The 24,004-nt window shown below is 49.0% G+C and overlaps 1 protein-coding gene across 1 annotated transcript in view; it reads left to right on the top strand.

Annotated features, from left to right (window-relative positions):
* The window catches only part of DYNC1H1 (dynein cytoplasmic 1 heavy chain 1), a 1,596,152-nt gene that overhangs the window by 1,331,217 nt on the left and 240,931 nt on the right, over positions 1 to 24,004 (top strand). Inside the window, exon 74 of the mRNA XM_078660192.1 lies at positions 23,051 to 23,204. Within this exon, the coding sequence (XP_078516318.1) occupies positions 23,051 to 23,204 (154 nt within the window). The remainder of the gene's footprint in view (positions 1 to 23,050; positions 23,205 to 24,004) is intronic.

Consider the following 24,004-nt stretch of genomic DNA (forward strand, 5'->3'; position numbering starts at 1 on the left):
TCTGGGTGGATGGGGATGGAGAAGAATGCGTTCTTGAGGTCGATGACGGAAAAGGTGGTGGCAGTGGATGGAATCAAGGTCAGGATGGTGGTGATGTCTGAGACCACAGGGTACTGGGGTACCACCACTTTGTTGATCTCTCGGAGGTCGATGATGAAACGGTATGCTTTCTCATCTCCCTCTCCCTGCTTCTTGATAATGGGCAAGATAGGGCTGTTGCAAACGTTGCTAACCACTTCCTCTACCACTCCTGCGTCTATCAGTGACTGGATAATCATTACCAATGCCTTCTCGCCCTCTGGCGATATCCGATATTGTGGGAGTTTTGGGAGTGTTGCGTCTGGTCGGACAGTAATGTGCACTGGGTCAATTAACATACGCCCTACGTCCGAATCCGCTTTGGCCCACAGATACGGAGGTAGAGTGTCAAGCAGGGACGCGTCAACGTCGGTGATGGAAAACATGTGTCGGGGGGAACAATGTCTAAGCAGTACGGGGTTGTCGTAAAGAAACACTCGAACTCCATCTTGAGAACACCTAATCGTCGCTCGGAAGTGTTTCAGTAAGTCAAGTCCCATAATGGCGTCAGGGCTATTGGAGGAAAGCAAGAACGTGGTGTCGGTGGTGTTGTTTTCTACGTCAAAGAGAATCGGGGCAGACAAAGGGTTGGTGGAGGGCGTTCCATCGAAACCTGTCGATGTTATGAGTGAGCCAGACAAGGGTGCCCTTGGAATCAGTCGTTTAGATAACGCACTACGTGTTGCGCCAGTGTCTACCAGAAATGGAGACTTGGTACCCAGGACCTTAGCAGTGACGTAAGGGCCCTGCTGGTCAACATAGAGCTCGACTGGATCCCTCCCTCGCCCTTGGCTGTCCTATGCGAAGGTGTGAGTGTCGTCATAGTCAGATTGTTGATATTGGTTCTGCCTGGGTCGATCGAACGTATTTGGTCTGCTTGATCTGTCATTAGTCGCGTCATTTGGGGGCCCTCGTTGTGGTCCCTTAGGTCTCGGTCCGTTTGCTACATCCCTGGGGTCTCTGTTTCTGATCATTTCCAGAAGAACTGGGCACTGGGATTTCCAATGGCCAGTCCCTTTGCAGAAGGCGCACTGGTCTTCTCTAAGGTCTGTGCGTCCACTGTAGGAAGTCAGAGTGCGGTCCTGGGGAAATGTAGTCTTAGGGACGTTTGTCTGGTAGTTTCCCCGGTATTGGTCTCGTCCTATAGTCACCCCTTGCAGTTTGGCAATCATCACCCTCTCTTTTAAGTCCTTCTTCTTTTTCTCTGTCGCCCTATCGGTTTCATTTTTCTGATGCTCATAATATTGGGCCATTTGGAGAATCGCTGTAGGTTTGGAGGCTGCCCAACTACTCTCGCTGGCCTGTAGTTTCTGGGAGATTTCCGATGATAGGCCCTTAACATAATTCTGGACAAACAGATGGTGTCCGGTTGCAGTGGTCATGTCCTGGCCGCTGTAATCGGAGAACACCGTTTCAAACCGGGAGAAGTATTCCGATACATCCTCCTGGGGTTTTTGGCGACAGGCTGTCACTATCGACCAGTCCACTTTCTTTTCTGGGATTAGGGTTTTTAATTTCTCTACGATTTTATCTGGGAGGTCTAGAATGGATTTCAACGGCTTTTGTCCTGGTCCCCGTTGTTTGTCCAGGTCATCGAGTTGTGACCAGGTATGTCCAAACAGCTCAAGGTGGTCGACTTTCCGGATTTGCTTCCACACATCAGCTGGTAGACATAACCCGAAGAACAAGTCGATGTCAGCCAGGGTCATGATCGTTGAACCCAGGGCTGTACCCAATTCAGTATAGAAGGCAGTGGGGTTTTTACGTAGGTCGGGTAGAGATTTCCGGAATGTCAGTATCTCTTGCCGGTCCCATGGCTGGTAGACCCAGTTGTACACTACCCTTCCCTTCGCATCTTGGTTGTTTGCATCATCGTGAGTCCCTGTACCCCGAGGAGGAACCCAGTAAGGGGCAGCCTCACGTATCGGCATCATGGGGTTAGATTGCTCGGTTGGTGGTTCGGTCACTACGGGGGCTGCGGATTTAGCTCCCGGCTTTCGTTCAGTGAGGTGGCGGAAAACCTCAAGCGTACGCGTAAGGAGGTCCGACACATCACACTCGCCCTCATCCCCGATATCGACCTTCCGGTACAGAGTCCTTAGGCTCTCGGGACCTTTGTCTCGATATCGGTCCTCGTATGCATTCAAGACATGATAACACAGTCGTACGGTAAAATGTCGTCTGTGACTCCCTGTATACGAGCTGAACATATCTGTGATGTATTCTTCATCATCCTTCCTTTCTACCAGTGTCCTTGCTATTTTGTCGATCCCCGCTCGCTCATCTTTGTCTAGCCTGTTTGTTCTTGCAGGGCCAGCCCCTCGAGTCTCATGGTCGTCTAACGTTGTTGTTGATGCGGGTTTTAATACAAGGGGTTCGGCTGGCACAGAGGCCATTGGGGCCGACGCTGTGGCGGTACCTTCGTTTGTACCTGGGGGTGGCGCGTGCTGCGCCAAGGGTTGAGAAGGGGCATATGGAGGGGGCATGTAGATGATAGGAGGACCTAACAGCAGGTCCTCATTGGCTTGTCGTTTCGAGGGTAAATCAGGGTAGAGCATGGAGGGGGTTCTAACCGGACACTGGCTTGGCGTTTCCATTTCTAGTTTCTGTTTAGCTTTCTCTCTTTCCTTTATCTCTTTTTTTAGTCTCTGAGCAGCTAGGTGGGCTGCTTTTTGCAGCTCTTTTTCCAACCTACTCTGTTTTCTTTTTACGTTGTTCAGTTTCTTTTCGCCACATGCCGAAGCTGTCAAGCATAGTTGGTGTTGTCTTGTTTTTACCCAGGGCAGTTTCTAGCGTTTTTATTTTATCATCATCGAAGGATCCTATCAGGGGCCGTTGACTTTCTTGACCCTTTTTTGTATATTTATGCCATAGTTTACTATAGGCTATAGCGGTCAATCCATGCTTCATGAACATGTCCTTATTAGGGGTGCCTTCCAGTGGGGCTGGATGGTCCATCTCTAATAGGCGGTCCGGGCTAAACAGGCTACTAATCAGTGGGGAGAAGACAGACATGACGGCTCGTAACGAGGGACTAAAAAGTCAGCACTGCCTATCTTATCACTAGGTGCAAAGACTGGACAGAATATTTCTATTCTACGTTGTTTGCAGGCAGTGAATACCTCATGGATAAAATAACAAAAGACCAATAAATAACAAAGGGGAGAATAAGTAGGTCCGCAAAGATCTGCGTTACCTACCCTTTTCACTATCTGCAAAAAGGGTGGTCTCTTCCCTGTTTGCAGACAGGGAATCTCCAGGAAACAATAGTTTTGCGAACAACAGTTCAGTTTCAAGTGATTATTGAGTGGGGGAGAAAAAAATAAGCACGGCTGCTGCCCTACCTATCCTCCACTGCTTGCAAAGAGAGAGCCCGTTGTTTCTCCGTTTGCAGACAGTGAATCCCTCATAGATCAAAATAACAAAAAGACCAATAAATAACAATGGGGAGAATGAGTAGGTCCGCAAAGATCTGCGTTACCTACCTTTTTCACTATCTGCAAAAAGGGTGGTCTCTTCCCTGTTTGCAGACAGGGAATCTCCAGGAAACAATAGTTTGGGAACAACAGTTCAGTTTCAAGTGATTATTGAGTGGGGGAGAAAAATAAGCACGGCTGCTGCCCTACCTATCCTCCACTGCTTGCAAAGAGAGAGACCGTTGTTTCTCCGTTTGCAGACAGTGAATCTCCAAAATAAATAAAAAGAGCAATACTAGTATTTTAAACAAACAAGCAATCAAACAAATATTTCGCGACTTGTCGTGGTTACACGACCTTACCCGGACCGCATGGACAGTTTCCTGTCTTCCGAATCCAGCGCCCGATCGTCCTCTCTTCTCCGTTATCCTCGCGGCACTCCTGATGGTTCCCAGTCAGGACCGTAGATCACTCGAGAGAGGTCTGTTCGGAACCAGTGAAGTTCGGATGATCGGCTGTCAGACGAGGGTCTATCGGACAGACGCGTTCCCGATCGTTGCAGTCGTTCACTTTGTCGTCAGGACCTCTCCCACTGGATCCATGGGTCGCTGATGGGCCCCACGCTTGGGACGCCAATTGTAGAATCTAACTGGGGGGCACTACCAACCAGAATATAAGATCCCTAAGTATTGCCCGGCGGTGTCGCCTCTTGAACCCACAAAGAAGTTGAACTATTGAAGAGGCAGGCGCTGGAGACTGGAAGGCAGGAAACAAGGTTTTTATTCTCTCCGGAGGAGAACACAACGAAACAGACAGAAGGTATCGTTCTGAGGTGCTCTAACTGCATCCCCGAGGCCTGGCCTCTTATACACACGTTTATCTGTTTATTGCATGTAACACATTCTCGTCGATACTTTGATGTACGGAAAGACATCCTCAGAATCCCCCCTTTCCCAGCCCGTTCCCACGCAAGGTTACAGTGGAAGTCCCCGCCCCGTTCACAACAGGTGGTGATCATCGCGCAGCTGGATATTCCGCTGATTCACGGAGTGTGTGGGGTTCGATCGGATCTCGTGGGATGGGGGGGGGCTTTGATCATCTCGGGGGGTCCTTTGAGGAGGGAAGCTTTCTATTGTACGGGGAGGGGCAAGGGATTGGTATCGGCAGAGCTGGGTGTCGGCCTGGGAACGGGGAAGACAAACGGGCACACGGGGAAAAGGGGTTTGCGTCAAAGGTCCGGAGATCATGAGAGGGGAGCAGGGAGGTGTCGCGCTGGGAACAGGATGAGGGCCTGGGGCAGAGCAGCGCCGAAGAGGGGTTTATGACTCAAGGCAGGTGCAAGCAGGGGGTTGCCAGCGAAGCTAGGAGGGAGAGAGAGGCGCGCTGGCTCTCGGCGGGAGCAGGGAAGCCATGGTGCCCAAAATGGCGGCTTGTTTTACGCGCACAAAAGGTTTAAGGAGAGCAAGAGGGCGCCGATAATGTTGACGGTTTCAGCCCAACTTTCAACACATCCTGGGACCGGTTTCGGATTCATAATCCTCATCAGCCAGGCTATCTTGAATCCAGTGGCCAACTGAGCAAGGGACTCACGTCTGAGCATACCCTGCCACACTTAGGGCGAACAAAGTGATACAAAGGGGAATGGTGGACGGAGCGTTTGAGCAAATCAAACACTCACCCCCAGTCAACTGATCTGGGTTTAATCCATCACCATTCTTTAGCTCACTCGGCCACCCCAGTTCAGACATGGCAATATGCAAATCAGTCTGACCCTGTGCCTCATGGGAACAGTCCAGCCCGAACTGCCAAACCATGTCTTCCCTGGACCGGAAACAAGCATCCTGGGACCGGTTTCGGATTCATAATCCTCATCAGCCAGGCTATCTTGAATCCAGTGGCCAACTGAGCAAGGGACTCACGTCTGAGCATACCCTGCCACACTTAGGGCGACCAAAGCGATACAAAGGGGGATGGTGGACGGAGCGTTTGAGCAAATCAAACACTCACCCCCATTCAACTGATCTGGGTTTAATCCATCACCATTCTTTAGCTCACTCGGCCACCCCAGTTCAGACATGGCAATATGCAAATCAGTCTGACCCTGTGCCTCATGGGAACAGTCCAGCCCGAACTGCCAAACCATGTCTTCCCTGGACCGGAAACAAGCATCCTGGGACCGGTTTCGGATTCATAATCCTCATCAGCCAGGCTATCATGAATCCAGTGGCCAAGTGAGCAAGGGACTCGCGTCTGAGCATACCCTGCCACACTTAGGGCGAACAAAGCGATACAAAAGGGGATGATGGACGGAGCGTTTGAGCAAATCAAACACTCACTCCAAGTCAACTGATCTGGGTTTAATCCATCACCATTCTTTAGCTCACTTGGCCACCCCAGTTCAGACATGGCAATATGCAAATCAGTCTGACCCTGTGCCTCATGGGAACAGTCCAGCCCGAACTGCCAAGCCATGTCTTCCCTGGACCGAAAACAAGCATCCTGGGACCGGTTTCGGATTCATAATCCTCATCAGCCAGGCTATCTTGAATCCAGTGGCCAAGTGAGCAAGGGACTCACGTCTGAGCATACCCTGCCACACTTAGTGCGAACAAAGCGTCCATCACCACCCCCTTTTGTACCGCTTTTGGCCGCCATAAGTGTGGCAGGGTATGCTCAGACGTGAGTCCCTTGCTCACTTTGCCACTGGATTCAAGCAAGCCGGGCTGAAGACGGCTGTAATGCCAGAAACCGGTCCTCGGAAGCTTGTTTCCGGTCCAGGGAAGGCATGGCTTGGCAGTTCGGGCTGGACTGTTCCCATGAGGCACAGGGTCAGACTGATTTGCATATAGCCATGTCTGAACTGGGGTGGCAGAGTGGGCTAAAGAACGGTGATGGATCAAACCCAGATCTCTTGATTGGGTGTGAGTGTTTGATTGGTTCAGATGCTCCGTCCATCACTACCCCCTTTTGTACCGTCCAGGATTGTTAAGGCCTGCCATAGGAGTGACTTATAGGTTACTTTGTGTCTATATTTAAGGGTAGATATAGGAATACTATACCTAAGCTAGGGGTGATTACACGACCTTGCCAAAGCTGAGGGATCAGCCAGTTGTGTCAGTTTGAGTGGCCAGCCAGGGGTGGCATACTACATGCTGCAGCCCCTGGTAGGTATTGGTTACACCTATGCCCTGAGTACCTAGGGTACACTTCTACAGGGTCTGATAAGGTGAACCAATTCCCAATTGTGACTGTACCTAGAATACATGGTGTGAATTTAGAGAGAATGCATCTGGGCTGTGGGTCTGATTAGCAGGCCCACAGCCACATCTAAGTCGAAAACCAGTAAAGCAAAAGCAAAAAGTGGGGGTGACCAAAGGAAGCAGACCCTACTCTCCTACACAATCCCCCACCCCTCCCAAACAGGGACATTAAACTAACCTTGACCAGTTGAGTCTTCATGTTCTAAGTGGAAATATCTGGAGAGTCCATCTGCATTGGCATGGTCAGTCCCAGGTCTATGTTCCACTGTAAAGTCCATCCCCTGTAGGGAAATGGACCACCTAAGAAGTTTGGGATTTTCACCCTTCATCTGATTTAGCCATAGGAGGGGCTTGTGGTCGGTCTGAATCTTGAAGTGAGTGCCAAACAAGTATGGCCTCAGCTTCTTCAGGGCCCAAACCACAAGAAAGGCCTCCCTCTCTATGGCTGACCAACGTTTCTCTCTAGGGGTCAGCCTTCAGATGCATCTGTTTGGACTATGAACTCTTTGGAGTAATCTGGACTTTTCAGAATAGGTGCGGTACACATGGCCTGCTTCAGGTCATCAAATGCCTTTTGACAGCTAACTGTCCACTGAACTTACTTTGCATCTTTTTGGAAGTGAGGTCATTCAGTGGTGTCACAATGGACCCATAGTTTTTCACAAACTTTCTGTAGTATCCAGACCGGCCCAAGAAAGCTCTGACCTGTGTCTGGGTGATTGGAGGAGTCCAGTCTCTGATGGTCTGGATCTTACTCTCCATTGGTTGAACCTGACCCCCACCTACCAGGTGGCCCGGGTACACAACCTTGCTCTGCCCTATCTGGCACTTTGTAGCCTTGATAGTGAGGCCTGCCTTTTGCAGAGCCTCTAAAACATTCCTCAGGTGGACCAGGTGATCCTCCCAGGTGGAGCTAAAGACAGCAATATCATCTAGATAAGCTGCACAATAGTCATCCAGTCCTGAGAGAACTTGATTCACCAACCTTTGGAAAGTGGCAGGTGCATTTTTCAAACCAAAGGGCGTTACCACAAATTGATAATGTCGTCCTGGGGTCGAAAATACTGTCATGGCTTTTGCATCCTCAGCTAATCTGATTTGCCAGTAGCCTGCTGTCAGGTCAAATGTGCTCAAGAACTTGGCAGAAGCCAATCTATCAATGAGCTCATCTGCCCTGGGGATGGGATGGGCATCTGTCCTGGTGTCAGCATTGAGACCTCTGTAGTCCACACAAAACCTCATCTCTCTCTTACCATCTTGGGTGTGAGGTTTTGGCACCAGGACTACTGGACTGGCTCAAGGGCTCTGAGGGCTCAATAACTCCCAGCTCCAACATCATTTGGACCTCTGTCCTAATGCAATCCCTGACATGGTGGTCAGGGAAAACAGATGTCTGAAGGACTGAAGAACTTGTCTGCAGCCCAGTTGCTGATGTTCAGAGAGGCTGTCTGCAAAGACTACTCCATCCACTGACCCATCATCAGGGTTCTGAGTAAGCAGGTCTGGGAGAGGGTCACTCTCTTCCTCCTGCCCCTCATCTATAGCCATGAGCAAGCCCATGCCTTCCCTGTCGACAAATGCTTTTAGTCTGTTGACATGAAGCATCCTGTGGGGGCTTCTGGGAGTCCCAAGGTCCACCAAGTAGGTGCCATCTCCCTTCAGTTCAACTATTGTATGGGGTCCAGACAATTTGTCCTGGAGTGCTGCTGGGGCCACTGGCTCCAACACCCACACTTTCTGTCCTGGCTGGTACACAGTCAGCACAGCCTTTTGGTCATGCCAAGCTTTCTGAAGTTCTTGGCTGGCCTCAAGGTTTTTGGAAGCCTTCTCCATATACTCAGCCATCCTGGAGCGGAGACCAAGTACATAGTCCACTATGTCAAGTTTAGGCTTTTTGAGAGGTAACTCCCATCCTTCCTTCACAAGACATAGGGGTCCTCTTACAGGATGCCCAAACAAAAGCTCAAAAGGGCTGTAGCCAACCCCCTTTTGCGGGACCTCTCTGTAAGCAAACAGAAGGCAGGGTAAAAGGATGTCCCATCTTCGCCTCAGCTTTTCAGGTAACCCTTTTATCATCCCTTTGAGGGTCTTGTTGAATCTCTCCACAAGCCCATTACACTGTGGGTGATAGGGGGTGGTGAACTTATAGTTGACACCACACTCCTTCCACATTGAAGTTAGATATCCTGACATGAAGTTTGCACCTCTGTCAGCGACAACCTCCTTTGGAAACCCCACTCTGGAGAAAACTCCAAGTAGGGCCCTAGCCACAACAGGAGCTGTTGTGGTCCTCGGGGGGAATAGCTTCTGGATACCTGGTGGCATGATCCACTACCACCAGTATAAATCTGTGCCCAGATGCTGTTTGGGGGTCCATTGGTCCTACAATGTATATCCCCACTCTTTCAAAGGGTACCCCCACCACAGGTAGTGTTATGAGGGGGGCCTTTTGTTGTGCCACCTGATTTTCCACTGGCTTGGCAGGTAACACAGGAGCGACAAAACTCCCTGGTATCTTCTGACATATGGGGCCAGTGAAAGTGAGGGACAAGCCTGTCCCAAGTCTTGTTCTGGCCCAGGTGTCCTGCTGGGGGAATATCATGGGCCAAGGTAAGAAGGAAGCCCCTAAATTGCAGAGGTATAACCAACCTCCTGGAAGCACCAGGCTTGGGGTCTCTAGCATCTGAATAAAGGAGCCCATCATCCCAATACATTTTATGGGTACCTTGAGCATTCCCAGCAGCCTCAGCAGCAGCCTGCTGTCTGAGGGGTTCAAGAGAGGAACAATCTAATTATGCCTGCCTCAGATCTGCCCTGGAGGGTCCCCCTGTCCCAAGAAACTCAACCTGATCAGGCTCAAGCTCGAGCTCTTCTAGGACAGGTCCCTTTTGGATCTCAGAATCATCCTCCTGGGAGGGCTGATCCTCAACCTGAGGCAGGGGGGAAGGCACTGCCTCAACCCTCTTGCTCTTTCTCTTGGGTAGTGTCTGGTCTATTGTTCCAAGATCCAACACTTGTTCAGGTAAGCACTTTTTGGCCTGTGACCTGGTCACAGCAAGGACATGTGCTGACATTCCCAGCATTTCTGCATGGGTCCTATACTCCACCTCAGACCAAACTGAGGTTTCAAGATCATTACCTAGCAGACACTCTACTGGAAGGTCTGAACTCACAACAACTCTTTTGAGGCCAGTTACCCCTCCCCAGGAGAAGTTAAGAACTGCCATACTATGGGAGGTAGTGGCATTGCTAGCGTTGGTCACTAGGTAGGTTTCACCTAGTATGATCTGTTCAGGGTCCACAAAGTTAGGTGTCACCATGGTGACACTGGCACATGTGTCCCTGTAGGCCTGAGCCATCTTATTATTAATGAAAGGTGTCTGTCTGAACTTGCTCAGATTACTGGGACTTACAGTAGAGGACATTGCTATGTCCCCATCACAGACAAGAACAGCCTGAATTGGTACTTTGACTAGGCCAGAGTCCACCTCAGTTCCCAGGGTCAACCCTACTACACATTTTTGCTGGGAACCACCACTAACAGCTGGACTAGGGGGAACAGTTGCCTTGGGGCAATGGTGGTTGGTGCTGTGCCCTTCTTGGTGCACTCACTAAACCAGTGAGAGACTGATTTACAGTATCCACACCAGGGCTTCTTTGGACCTTCTTGTTTCTGTTTGTTCTTTTTGGATCCACCCTCCCCCTGTGCCTTTTGGGGGCCTGGTGAAGACTTCTGGTCTTTTTGTTTCTGCTCATTACCCTTCTGGTCTGCCTTTTTCTGATCACCCCCTTGGTTCTGGTTTTTCTGCTTAATCCTGGTTCTGACCCATTTGTCTGCCTTCTTTCCTAATTCTTGGCGAGAGGTCAGATCAGAGTCAATCAGGTACTGATGCAATAGCCAGTTTTGACAGTTGCTAAGGATTTGCTCTCTCATGATCAAATTATACAATCCTGTATAGTCCCTAACTTGACTTCCCAATAACCAGCTTTCCAGAGCCTTAGTGGCATAATCAACAAAATCAGTCCAGTCCGGAGTCTGTGTCTTCTGGGTATCTCTGAACATCAACCTATGCTGTTCAGTGGTTAGGCCAAACCCATCAATCAGAGCACTCTTCAGGACAGAGTAGTTGTTAGCATCCCCATCACTAACTGTGAGGAGCTTATCTCTACCTTTTTCAGAAAAGGAGAGCCATAAGATTGCTGCCCACTGACTTTGGGGTACCTGCTGCACTTTGCAGGCCCTCTCCAAAGAAGTAATCCATTTGTGGATGTCATCCCTTTCTTTATAGGGGGGCGCAATCTTGCTTAGGTGTCTATTTTCATAGGACCTATCTTTATCCTTAGGGATATTGCTGCCACCAGTGGGTTCTAACCCACTCTCTCTATGCTCTCTAGCACAAGCTTCTCTTTGGCCAGGGCAACCTCAAGTTCCTGTCTCTCAATCCTAAGAGCAGCTTCTCTCATCTTTGCCTCATGTTCCTTTCTCTGAGGGGAAGTCATCCCTCTCTGAGCAAGGCCATGAGAGCTATTTGAAGCATGAGAGTGGAGAGATTTCCTGGAGTGGGATCTTCCTCTTCTCTGCCTCTGGTTAAGCCCACTTGGGGGTCTTTATGAGGGCTGCCCATACTGACTCCCATGTATGCTTAAGTTAGCCTAAGTCTTCTGACTAGGACCTGGCTGTTTGTCTCAAGATCAGAATCATCTCCTTCTACCCCCTCTTCTTCTTCCTCTTCTGGTACTGGAGTATCAGCATTGTCATCTGAGGAGGGGAGGACTTCCTCTGCACTACCTGTGTCACCTGTCCTAGGTGGCTGTCGAGCATCATACTCTTCTAAGAGCTCGAACAGGAACTTGAGGGTAGGGTTTGAACCCTGTTTTAGCCTTCTAGAAGTACACAATTGTCTCAATTCTTGGAAGGCTAAGGTGTCATATCTCGAAGCAGTCCCCAAGGGATCCACTTCTGCAGGCAGAGAACCACTGGGGTTCACTGGATGAGACATGGTTTCTAGTGAGGTGGGGTGTTGCACCTACCTACACTGTGTTTTCCTACAGAACCTGTCTAGGAGTTGTGGTCAGGGTGTGCTAGGCCCAGGCTTTACAACAGCTAAGTTCAGTAGAACTTAAGTATACTAAGACTTGTTTTTATATGTACCTACAGGTACCTATGTGATCTTTCAAATGATATCTCAAGATTACAAGTGGTAAAACAGCAAGCTCTAATCCCAACCGCTGCACACCAATGTGAGAAGTTGGCCTGGTATATGATATTCACTATTCTAGTGAACACCTTGCACCAGTCCAAACAACCCTTATGATGATGGTTGTAAGTCTACCTTATAGACCAGCTATCCTAGTGGTAGCGTGGACAGAACAGTCTTAGGCTAAAAGACTCTTGAGGGCGTGTAAAGCCAGCTGTTTTACCATATGTAACCCCTTGAATAAAAATGAAAGGACACCACACAGGATATATATAAAATATATATGTATTTATTTACGAACACACTCCTCTGAACTCTTTATGAGATCAGAGGCAAAAGCACATAAGTTACTCTTAGAAATACTTTAAACAGCACAATTTACAGTTAGGTCCTAGGGGCGCGTAAAACCATATACTAAGTAAGTGGTATAAGAACCACGACTCGGGAAAAGGAAAGGCCTAGAGAATCGCTGGGGCTACACTATCTGAACCTTAGGTTAGGAGTAGGAGGCCCACAGGCGGCGCGTGCAGTGTCAGTACACTCACACAAGAGTCAATAGAAAGTCAGTGGGAACCCAGAAGGTAAGTAAATGAAGATTCAGGACACTTCCGGTCTAGCTAGAAGGAAATAACTGAAAACCTAGACACTTGGATAGCCAATACCCTTAGGAGCACCGAAGTACTCGCGTTACCTCACCCACAGGAAGCGGGTGCATAGGTGTGAAGATGTGTCGGGTTTCGCCGTTGAAGTCTATGAAGCCTGTGAAGAAAGATGCTGCAGGCGACCAGGAGGAAGATGTCCGGGTGGATCCAAGGGTGGATCAAAGATGAAGAAGACCTGAAAGCAGAGGGGACAGAGTGTGGGTCACTAGCCAGTGACCGGGTGGAACCAGGAAGGAACCAGACGTCGAGGAGCAATCAGGTGCTGTCATGAAGCTTGTCGTTGCAGCCACGCGGTGCTGGAGAGGAGCTGTCCCACGAAGGTTTTCGCAGATGGAGGGGTCGACTTCTGGATTGGAGCCAACAAGCCTAAGCAAAGGCAACCCACGCAGGATACACAAAAGGTTTCTGGTGCAGACCAGGAGGGTCTGAGGTGCCTCACCTTTGCAGGGAGGCAAGGGCCAGTCTGGAGCAACCAGACCAGCGAGGTGATTCAAAAGGATTGTCGTCACAGAGGCTACTAGCCAACGGGCCAGCAACCGGACAACGTGTCGAGCAGAACACAAGCAGAAGGGCCCCACGCAGAACTCGTGGAGTGTGGAGGGCTGATCTTCGGTGCAGGTGGCGCTCGGATTCGGGGCTTCTCAATCCCCAGTGCACAGCTTCGAGGATACCTCAGGAGCTGCACAGTTAGCAAGTCATAGACTTTTCAAGATGGCCTCCACGGATCTCAGCTATGCTGCAGTCGTGAAGAGAGGGTCAGAGAAATCTGGGAGTCTGGGTCTTGTCAGGCTCTGTGCTCGGGTCCCGGCAGGAACGCTGACAAAGCAAGCCGTTGATTTGCTGGATGGTGCCTGGTTGCCCAAGGTGGTCACTCCTTGGCCATAAGGGAGATTCTTCAGTCTTCAGCTTCAGCAGAATGTCGAAGGTCCAGAGTTTCGTTCAAGTTTCAGTTCAGGATCAAATGTAAAGTCTAGGGACACAGCTCCTACCTTTATACAGCTAAAAGGGGCTGGATTTGTTCCTAGGTCCCTCCTATGGGTGGGACCAGGAAGGGGGGTGGTTACACCCCCTTTCCTTTGTCCAGTTTCGCGCCAGAGCTGGGGCTGGAGTGCCCCGGCAACCGGTTTGAACTGGGTATGCATGAAGCACCTAGTGTGCCTCAGGCAGTGTTTCATTCTATTCAGCCCTTCCTGTCCCAAAACACAAAGTCCTGTCTGGGGTGGTGCTTGCACCTCTCCAGGCAGGAAACCTACTGTCCAAACCTCCGTGACTGGAAGGACTCCCAGCAGCAGGAGGTCAGACTTGTGTCTGTGGCAGCAGCGTCCATTTTGTGACGCTGGGGCTCTGGTTAACTTTAACCGGAATAGTCAGAACTAACATGTCTTCTCCCTCTAGAAGGGTGGAATGCTACCCCCGTCGCCAGAATTGGGGAGGGGGTAGTATTCCAAAGCGTATGACACCTTACACGACATGTTAAGATAAAGCCAAACCAAAGTTAGCATTCAACCGCGAGGATTATAATGCACTTAAGAGTATATGGTATGGCGATATCATAGAACAGCTATAAGGACATGGTTCCGAAAGCTGCAGACAGGCTCAGCTCATGCTAGAGCACCATCTCACACATAACAAAGCACTCTGCCTCCAGGATTGTTAAGGCCTGCCATAGGAGTGACTTATAGGTTACTGTGTGTCTATATATAAGGGTAGATATAGGAATACTATACCTAAGCAAGGGGTGATTACACGACCTTGCCCCAGCTGAGTGATCAGCCAGTTGTGTCAGTTTGAGTGGCCAGCCAGGGGTGACATAATACATGCTGCAGCCCCTGGTAGGCCTTGGTTACACCTATGCCCTGAGTACCTAGGGTACACTTCTACAGGGGCTCATAAGGTGACCCAATATCCAATTGGAGATCTACCTAGAGTACATGGAGTACATTTTACAGTTAGAGCAGATCAGGCCCTGATTAGCAGGATCCCAGGCCAACTAAGTCGAAAACCAGCTAAACACAAGGCAAAAAATCTGGGGTAACCATAGTCAGTTATCCACCTTCCTACACTCACCATCGGCCTTACCAGCGCCCCTCGGGTGTTCACGAAAGTGATGGCGGTGGTCGCAGCTCATCTGCGCAGGTCAGGGGTGTCAGTCTTCCCCTACCTCGACGACTGGTTGTTGAAGGCGGGCTCGCCCCAGGCATTGTTACCCACCTCCAGACTACGGCTGACCTCCTGCATTTGCTGGGGTTCTCCATGAATGTGCCGAAGTCGCACCAGAGTCCCTCTCAGAAGCTCCCCTTCATCGTAGCGGTTCTGAATCTGACGCAGTTTCGGGTTTATCCTCCTGAGCAGCGAGTCCGGGATATTCAGGCTATGAATCCGATATTTCGGCCTCTATTTCAGGTTTGTCAGGATGACACTCCGGCTCCTGGGCCTGATGGCCTCCTGCATCCTACTAGTACAACATGCCAGATGGCATATGCGGGCTCTGCAGTGGGACCTGAAGTTCCAGTGGGCACAGCATCAGGGCAACCTGTCCGATCACGTCCAGATCTCGGAGGGCACTGGACGACAATTGCAGAGGTGGCTCACGAATGGCTATTGGGTCCATGGCAGATCCCTCTCCCTTCCCCAACCAGAGCACACAGTGTTGACAGATAATGTCCCTCCTGGAATGGGGTGGCCACTTGGGAGAGGCGGAGATCAGAGGCCTCTGGTCTCCGGCGGAGTCCCGGCTCCATATCAACCGTTTGGAGCTGCGGGCGATCAGACTTGCACTGAAGGCATTACTTCCCTCTGTCAGGGAAAGTGTGGTGCAGGTGTTCACGGACAACACCACCGCCATGTGGTATTGCAACAAACCGGCTGGGTGGGGTCCTGGACCCTATGTCAGAAGGCTCTGCGCCTCTGGACATGGCTGGAACATCAAGGCATTTCCTTGGTGGTTCAACACCTGGCAGGTTCCCTGAATGCCAGGGCGGACGAACTCAGCCGCCGGTGCTTGATGGATCACGAATGGCGTCTGAACTTGAACGTGGCGCTAGGTCTCTTTCTGCAGTGGGGTGAGCCTTGGTTAGATCTATTTGCCACAGAAGAGAACGCGCAATGTCATCAGTTCTGCGCGTTGGAATTTCCAAGGCGTCACTCGCTCGGCAACGCCTTTCATCGCGAGTGGAGTTGCGGTCTATTGTACGCCTTTCCGCCTATACCACTTCTGCCCAGAGTGCTGAAGATTTGGCGCGACCGGGCCCAGGTCATCCTTGTGGCTCCGGATTGGGCACGAAGATACTGGTATCCCGAGCTACTCAGCATGGCGATCGATACCCTGATCCGACTGACTCTTCGTGAGGATCTTCTGTCGCAGCAGCAGGGGACGGTCGTCCACCTGTACCTGCCCAGCCTCCACCTCCATGCGTGGCGTTTGAGCGGCGACAGTTGACTGCTTTCGATCTTCCTCCCGAAGTCTGTGATGTCATTCTGAAAGCCAGGTGTGCCTCCACAAAAACGGTATACGCCTGCAGGTGGAACAAGTTTGTGGCATGGTGCGCAGCAAAGTCTGTGGATCCCCTTTCTGCACCTCTTTCCGAAGTCCTTCTGTTCCTTCTTTCTTCGGCCCAGCAGGGCTCTGCTCTGGGCACTATCACAGGTTATCTTTCGGCCATCTCCGACTTTCTACGGCCTCCGGATCAGCTTTCTGTTTTTAAGTCCCCGGTTGTTAACCATTTTCTGAAAGACATTACGCACACGTTTCCTCCTGTGCCGTTCATCATGCCTCAATGGGACTTAAACCTTGTATTGACTTATCTGATGTGCGCTCCCTCCGAGCCCCTTCATAACTGTCCTTTGCGTCTTTTCACTCTCAAGTCTGCTTTCCTGGTAGCTATCACCTCTGCCAGAAGAGTGAGTGAGCTCCAGGCTCTTTCTTCTAAATCTCCTTTCCTTTCTGTTCATCCGGACAAGGTAGCTCTGAGGACCCGTCCTTCTTTCTTGCCAAAGGCTGTCACGCACTTCCACATCGAGCAGACCATCACTTTGCCCACCTTCTTTCCGCATCCTCCGAAAGAGGAAGAGAGGCTCCACTTTCTGGACCCAAAACATGCGCCCTCTATCTGAGCCGCACATGCCAGTTCCGGGTGGATGACCAGGTCTTTATTGGCTACGTGGGCGCCAAAAAAGGTTGGGCCGTGCACAAACGCACCATTTCTCGATGGGTCGTTCTCCGCATCAAGGCCTGTTACTAGTTTGCTAAGGCTGAGCCTCTTGTTGGGCTGCGTGCCCATTCCGCCAGCAGCCACAACTGCCTTGGGACTCAGCGTTCCCTAGCAGGACATTTGTCAGGCAGCTACGTGGGCCTCGCTGCACAAGCATTAGTGCCTTGACAGTCAAGTCCGGAGAGACGGCTTCTTTGGCCGTTCGATTCTCCGTGACTTTCTGGTGTAATCTTGTTCCCAGACCCACCATCGGGGTTGGTATTGCTGGGGTATCTATTCTAAGGTAAGGAATCTATCTCTAACGTGTCTCTTTCAGATGCACAAGTTACTACTTGTGTAACGATATATCTGTAAGTGACATTAGTTAGTGATCGATTCCTTACTGCCCCACCCATCCTCCCCGTTCTGCGACCTGATTTCTAGGGTTAAGGACATCCCTTTCAGGGCCCTAGTTTCATGGCACAGTGTTCAGTTTCTTGCATGGCTCTGCGTTCCTGGCGCGGAAAGTCATGTACAGAACTGACGTCAGCGGGCATGGGTGGCGCCCAAGTAGTCTCCGTGATGTCATCTCGGTGCATACGATGCCAGCGTCGGACGTGGAGCCACACGACGCCACCTACTGACGCCTGGGAATATTCTAAGGTAAGGAATCTATCACTAACTAATGTCTCTTAACCCCTTCGACGCTCAGGTACACCTCTCGTACACTCATGACGAGCTGAGCTCGTCATGAACCGCGGGTTTTTTAAATCTTCAGCGCACAGCGGAAATCTGCACCGCGTTGATGCGGTTAAAGATGTATTGTTACACAAGTAGTAAATTGTGCTTTAGGGTTCCCTCACCATTCCTATGACATACAGTCTGCATCATCCCATCACACGGTTCTCTTTAAATCAGAGGACAACGCAGAAAATTGCTCTGCCCAAGGCCTAAGGGATCTTTAAAGGGACTCATTGGGCCAGACTTTTTTGGTATCCTGATCTTTTTCATATCGCCTAGTAAGACCTTGGGATGCGTTGTCTTTGAAAAATCTCACACTGAGCAACAGGGCGACTTTTCATCTCAACCTTTTAACTTTCAACTTGCAAGCTTTTAACTTGAATAAATCGGTCATCTTTATTAGAGCATCTTCTGTGGTTCCTCGTATTTTGTCCTTCTGCTGAAAAAGTCTGCTGCTTGTTTAAAGAGGCTCATTTTAGCAATCTGCAAGAGCTTCTGAATATATCGGAATTCATTTTTTATTAATTTATTATTTAACATCTACGTCACCCCACTTGCCAGGGTTATAAGATCCTTTGGGCTGGATGTGTTATCGTACGCCGATGACACCCAGATCCTGGTATCTATCACTCAGCCGGCCAGTGAGATTGCCCCTAAGTTTAGAGCCTGTATGGAAGCAGTGGCAAACTGGATGGTTAGTAATTTTCTAAAACTAAACGGCGACAAGACCGAAATTATGGTCTTTGGTGGTAGCCAGGATCTTTGGATAAAGGAATGGTGGCCTCTGTCCCTGGGAGATTGTCCTTGCCCTACTTCTATTGCTAGGAACCTGGGTGTCCAAATTGACCCGGCCTTATCTTTTGACTCTCAGGTAAACAGGACGGTGTCAACCTGTTGCGGCATCATCAGAATTCTTAAAAAGTTAGCCCCCTACTTATCCTTGGCAGCTCGGAAACAAGCTACAGCTGCCTTGGATTTATCGAGGCTTGATTATTGCAATGCCTTCTACGGTGGCATTAGCAAAGCCTCCATTTATCGTCTCCAAATGGTACAGAATGCTGCGGCCAGAATGATTTTAACTCTCCCCAGGCGATCTTCTGCCACTATGGCAAGAAAGGACCTTCACTGGCTCCCTATCCCCTCTAGGATTACCTTTAAACTCCTGTGCTTAGCCCATGGTGCTTTTTACGGCGCAGGTTCAAAAGGTATCAGGGCCCTTCTGTGTGTGTATTTCCCCAGTAGAACCCTCCGGTCTTCCTCCAAGAATTTGCTTGTGGTCCCTGTGAGAAGTTGGCCTGATATATGATGCTCACTAGTTCTAGTGATCACCTTGTATCAGTCCAAACAACCCTTATGGTGATTGGTTGTAAGTCAACCTTATAGACCAGCTATCCTAATGATAGCATGGACAAAGCAGTCTTAGGCTAAACTCTTTTGGCATGTGAAGCCAGCTGTTTTACCACAATATAACCCCTTGAATACCAGATGAAAGGACACCGCACAGGTTGTTATGAAAATAAACAGTCTATTTATTAATAACAACACCTCTGAACTCTTTATGAGGTCAGAGGGCTAAGCACATGACAATCTCTTACGAAAAATACTACAAGTCGCACAAAATTACAATGGTGCCCTAAGGGCACGACAAACCATATACTAAGTAAGTGGAATGTGAAAGTCGATAAAAGGAATGGAGCTGTCCAGAGGCTGTAGGATCGATGGGACCACGCTACACTAACTCCAGGTAAGTAATAGGAGGCCCATGGAACGCGTTTGCAGAGTGTGAACTCACACGCGAGATGCGTAACAACGTCTATGGACAGTACAGTTCAAGTTTAAGGTAAGTACGGACAATCCTGACTAGATAGGACGACAACGACTGTGAAACTGGACACTAGGACAGTTAAACTACCCTTGAGCACCGAAATGCTCTTGTTACCTCACCCACGGACTGCGGGTGCACAGGTGTCAAAGGACTCTTGTTACCTCACCCACGGACTGCGGGTGCACAGGTGTCAAAGTGCGTCGGGTTCTCGCGGTGAAGTCTACGGAGCCTGAAAGAAAAGATGCTGCAGGCGACCAGGGGGAAGATGTCCGGTGCAATCCAAGGGTGGATTGTTGAAGAAGGAGACCTGAAAGCAAAGGGGACAATGTTCACAGTCACTAGCCAGTGACTGGAGTGGAACCAGGAAGGAACCAGATGTCGACGTCGTGATAAGGTGAAGAGTGGACGCTTGACTCTGCAGCCACGTGGACCAGGAGGTGTCTTCGACGACCAGGATGGAGGCACGAGCTGTCCCACGCAGGCTCTCGCTGTCGGCGGTGTCGGATCCGGGATTGGAGGCAACAGGCCTTGGCAAAGGCAACCCACGCGGTGAGTGAAGGAAGCATCTGGTGCGGACTAGGAGAGTCCGGGGTGCCCCTCTTTTGGAAGGGAGCAAGGGCCAATCTGGAGCAACCAGATCAGCAGTAAAAATTCAAAGGTTCGTCGTCTGGGAGGCCACTAGCCAGCCGGCAAGTGACCAGACAACGCGTCGAGCAGGAACCAAGCAGAACAGCCCCACGCAGATCTCGCTGATGCTGGAGGGCTGAACTTCGGTGCAGGGGCTGCTCGGGGCTGGGGCTTCTCAGTCCCCAAAGCACTTGGTCGAGTTTACCTCGGGAGTCGTGCTGGAAGCGAAGTGCAGTTTCTTCCAAGATGGCCGGTCCCACGTGTCTCGTCGCACCCACGGGTCTCAGCTTTGCTGCAGATGTGAGTTGAGGTCGGAGAGGTCTGGGAGGTCTGGAAATCCGGGTCTCGTCGGGCTCTGAAGTCTGGATCCTCGAGGGAAGAGGACAAAGGGAAGCCGCTGGACGCTTGATGGTGCCTGCTTGTGCAGGGTGGACACTCCTTGCCCACAAGGGAGATTCTTCAGTCTTCTGTGGAGCAGAACGTCGAAGGCCAGAGTTTCTTCTTGTTGAATAGTTCAGGATAATCTAATTCGGAATGGGACCAGCTCCTACCTTTATTCTCCTAAAGGGGGCTGCACTATTGACTAGGTCCCTCCCCTGAGTGGGACCAGGAAGGGGGGTGGTTACACCCCCTATCCTTTGTCCGGTTTCCCGCCAGAGCTGGGGCTGGGATGCCCCAGCAACTGGTTTGAACCGGTGTATGCACAGGGCACCTTTGTGCCCCAGGCATGTCTCATTCCTTTCAGGCGTCCCTACCTCAATACACAAAATCCTGTCTGGGGTGGTGCTAGCACCTCCCAAGGCAGGAAACCCTTTGTCCAGGCCATCCTTGCTGGAAGGACTCCCAGCAGCAGGAGGTCAGACTTGTGTCTGTGGTGGCAGCATCCATTTTGTGATGCTGAGGCTCGAGTTAACTTTAACCGGGGTTCACAGTTACATACATGTCGTGTCCCTCTAGAAGGGTGGAATGCTACCCCCGTCGCCAGAATTGGCGAGGGGGTAGTATTCCAAATCGTATGACACCTTACTCGACATGTTTTGATAATGTTATACCAGAGTTAGCATTTAACCGCGAGGTTGATAATGCACTTAAGAGTATATGGTATAGCGTTATCATGGAACAGCTATTAGGACTTGGTTCCGCAAGCTGCAAACGGGCTCAGCTCATGCCAGAGCACCATCTCACATAATTCCAAGCACTCTGCCTTCAGGATTGATAAGGCCTTCCATAGGAGTGACTGATAGGAATATATGTGTCCATTTTAGGGTTAGATATAGGTATACTATATCTACAGCAAAGGGTGATTACACCACCTTGCCCCAGCTGTCGTGCAGCCAGTTGTGTCAGATTTAGATGGCCAGCCAGGGGTGGCATAATACATGCTTCAGCCCCTGGTAGGCCCTGGGTACACCTATGCCCTGAGTACAGGGACTGATAAGGTGGCCCAGTACCAATTGGTAAATGCACCTAAAGTACATGGTTGTCAATTTAGAGAGAGAACAGCTAGGCTGTGGGTCTGATTAGCAGGCCCACAGCCAGGGAAAGTCGTAAACCAGTGAAGCAAAAAGCAAAAATCTGGGGTGACCATAGGATTGCAGACCCCACTCTCCTACAGTCCCCAAGTTCACAAAGGCAGAGTGGGGAGGCAGAGATTTTTCTGTTTTAGCTCCTAAACTTTGGAACTCTCTCCCTTTGGAACTCACTAGCCAATCCTCTTTAGCGGTCTTCAAAAAACACCTGAAGACCTGGCTTTTCTCCCAGGCATATTAGGGACTGCGCCTTGTGTGGCTTCCATGTTCATCTATCTGGTAATGTGGACCTTTTGTTTGTTTGTCTGGCGCCTTGATGCCCCTTGGGGCTAAGTTTTGCGCGGTATAAAAATGCTATTCATTCATTCATTTTACCTAATGTAAATAACTTGTGCTATGGCACAAGTTCCACGTTTTCTTTCATATTTCTTTCCGTTTGGAAACTTGCTCACTGAGTTTTGATTAGGCCTCATTTTGTAACCGGCATAGTCATTTTAATGAGTTTATTTTTTTTCACTGTTGGTTGAGGGTTAATTTACAATTTTTCCTTGTTCTAATTTTGTTTAACATACGCTTTCAGATTTTGTTCCCACTGTTTCAGACTATCATTTCTTCATGCTAGTTTTCATTCCTAACATACTTGGCCTGTAAAATAGACTTGGTTTTTGCTAGGAGTGTTGTGATACTCTTTTGAGAAAGTGAATGATGTCTGGTCTAGCAGACCACTATTTGTACCCACTGGCCCTTCCGCAGAAGAGCAGTTTGTAGACGGGGTTTACCTGAGAGGATTGTGGCGTGAATTAAGTATTGGTTCCTTGTGGATAATCTTTCAGATTAGTTCATGCCTAGAGTAGAGTACTCCACAAGGTGTGACTTACCCTGCCTGAACATGAAGTTAAAACCTGAAAGTAAATGCTTTCTTGTTCTAAGTATTACAATCTTATTTGCTTTAGCTGACTAGACTCCTTGATTTCAAGGATCTGTTATCAAGTGGGTTGTCTTAAACACCGTGTGATTTAAGAGAACATATATAACTTCATACATCTTTGGACTAACCATACTGATGTCTTATATCCTATTACTCAGATGCACTCATACTGAAAAGAACAGATACATTGGGAAGCTACATATTTTAATTTATTGGCCAGTGTTTATTTTAATCGACTTATCTGTCTTTACTAAAACTTGCACATGTTCTTTTAAAGAGTGCAGAGAAAAAAGTTCAGTTCTCCCACTTTTGATTAGATGTGTCTTGAACTCTAGAAATTCTGACAACTGGGGATTTAGGTTTAAATTTTCATCGGTGATCTGCTTCAACCTGATAAGTCCATGCCACAGGAGAGCTGAAAACCTGAGAGCCAACCCCGAAGTAAACCTGGTACTCTTGCTGCAATGTAAGCTGACCTTCCCACTGAAAAAATCCCTAGTAATGTTGATGAATCTGAAATAATTGTTCTAATCTTGTTATGTCTCTTTAGTTTCAGACGCCATCATTAATTCTTTGAGTTTTTCTTGGGACTGTAGGACCCACTTTTCAGATTCTTTGAAAGAGAAGTGAAGATGGGAGCAAAGTTACTTCAGGATGTGCGTCAAGATCTTGCAGATGTGGTTCAAGTTTGTGAGGGCAAGAAGAAGCAGACCAACTATTTACGCACTCTGATAAATGAATTGGTCAAAGGTATGATATTTGGCATGCCATAATTGTTACATCTGTAATGGGTCTAGTGACAATTTGTTCATTAATACATGTTGTGTTTTAGGTGTAATCATTTGTGCACATAAGTTTTGTGATTCTTGAATTTTTAGCAAAAATGTTTTATAAACAATGTGACCATGTGTTTTTAACCACATTAATTGACTCGAAACTCGAAACTCGAAAATACTTTATTCGGTTAAAAAGCAAGATAACCATAAAAGTAGCATGAAAGGTACAATTTACAAGAGGTAGAGTTAAATTCATATATACAATAAAAATAATCAATCCATTTGAATTGATTTACGACACTTAAAAACCAATTTTAAAAATTCTGCAATAGAGGCAACCATAAAAACAGTATCCATTTTCTGGCACTCAGTGAACGCTAGGCGGCATCTATATACATTTAAATCTTTAAGGATAGGGATGATAAGTTTCTTTCGAGGAAGGGTATAAAATTTACAAAAGAATAAAATATGTATATCAGATTGTTTGGAAACATCATCACATGGACAAAGACATAAATCCTTCGACCAACAATTCATCACGGGGAACGATAGTGTCCTAAATACTATATTCAATCTAAATCGGGTCAAAAGGTACCGTTCATGATTGGACATATACAATGAAAGATATGGCTGCAATCTCTCTCCACTTAGGATATCCTGGTGGGCAGAAACAGTCTTTTTTCTCGCCTCCTCTATATATCTCTTTTCCTTGAGGTAAGCCATACACAGATTTTTCAAATCTCTTCTGGATATGTATTCCATTGATTGTGGGTC

Source organism: Lissotriton helveticus, chromosome 9 (genome assembly GCF_964261635.1).
Source record: "Lissotriton helveticus chromosome 9, aLisHel1.1, whole genome shotgun sequence".
Lineage (NCBI taxonomy): Eukaryota > Metazoa > Chordata > Amphibia > Caudata > Salamandridae > Lissotriton > Lissotriton helveticus.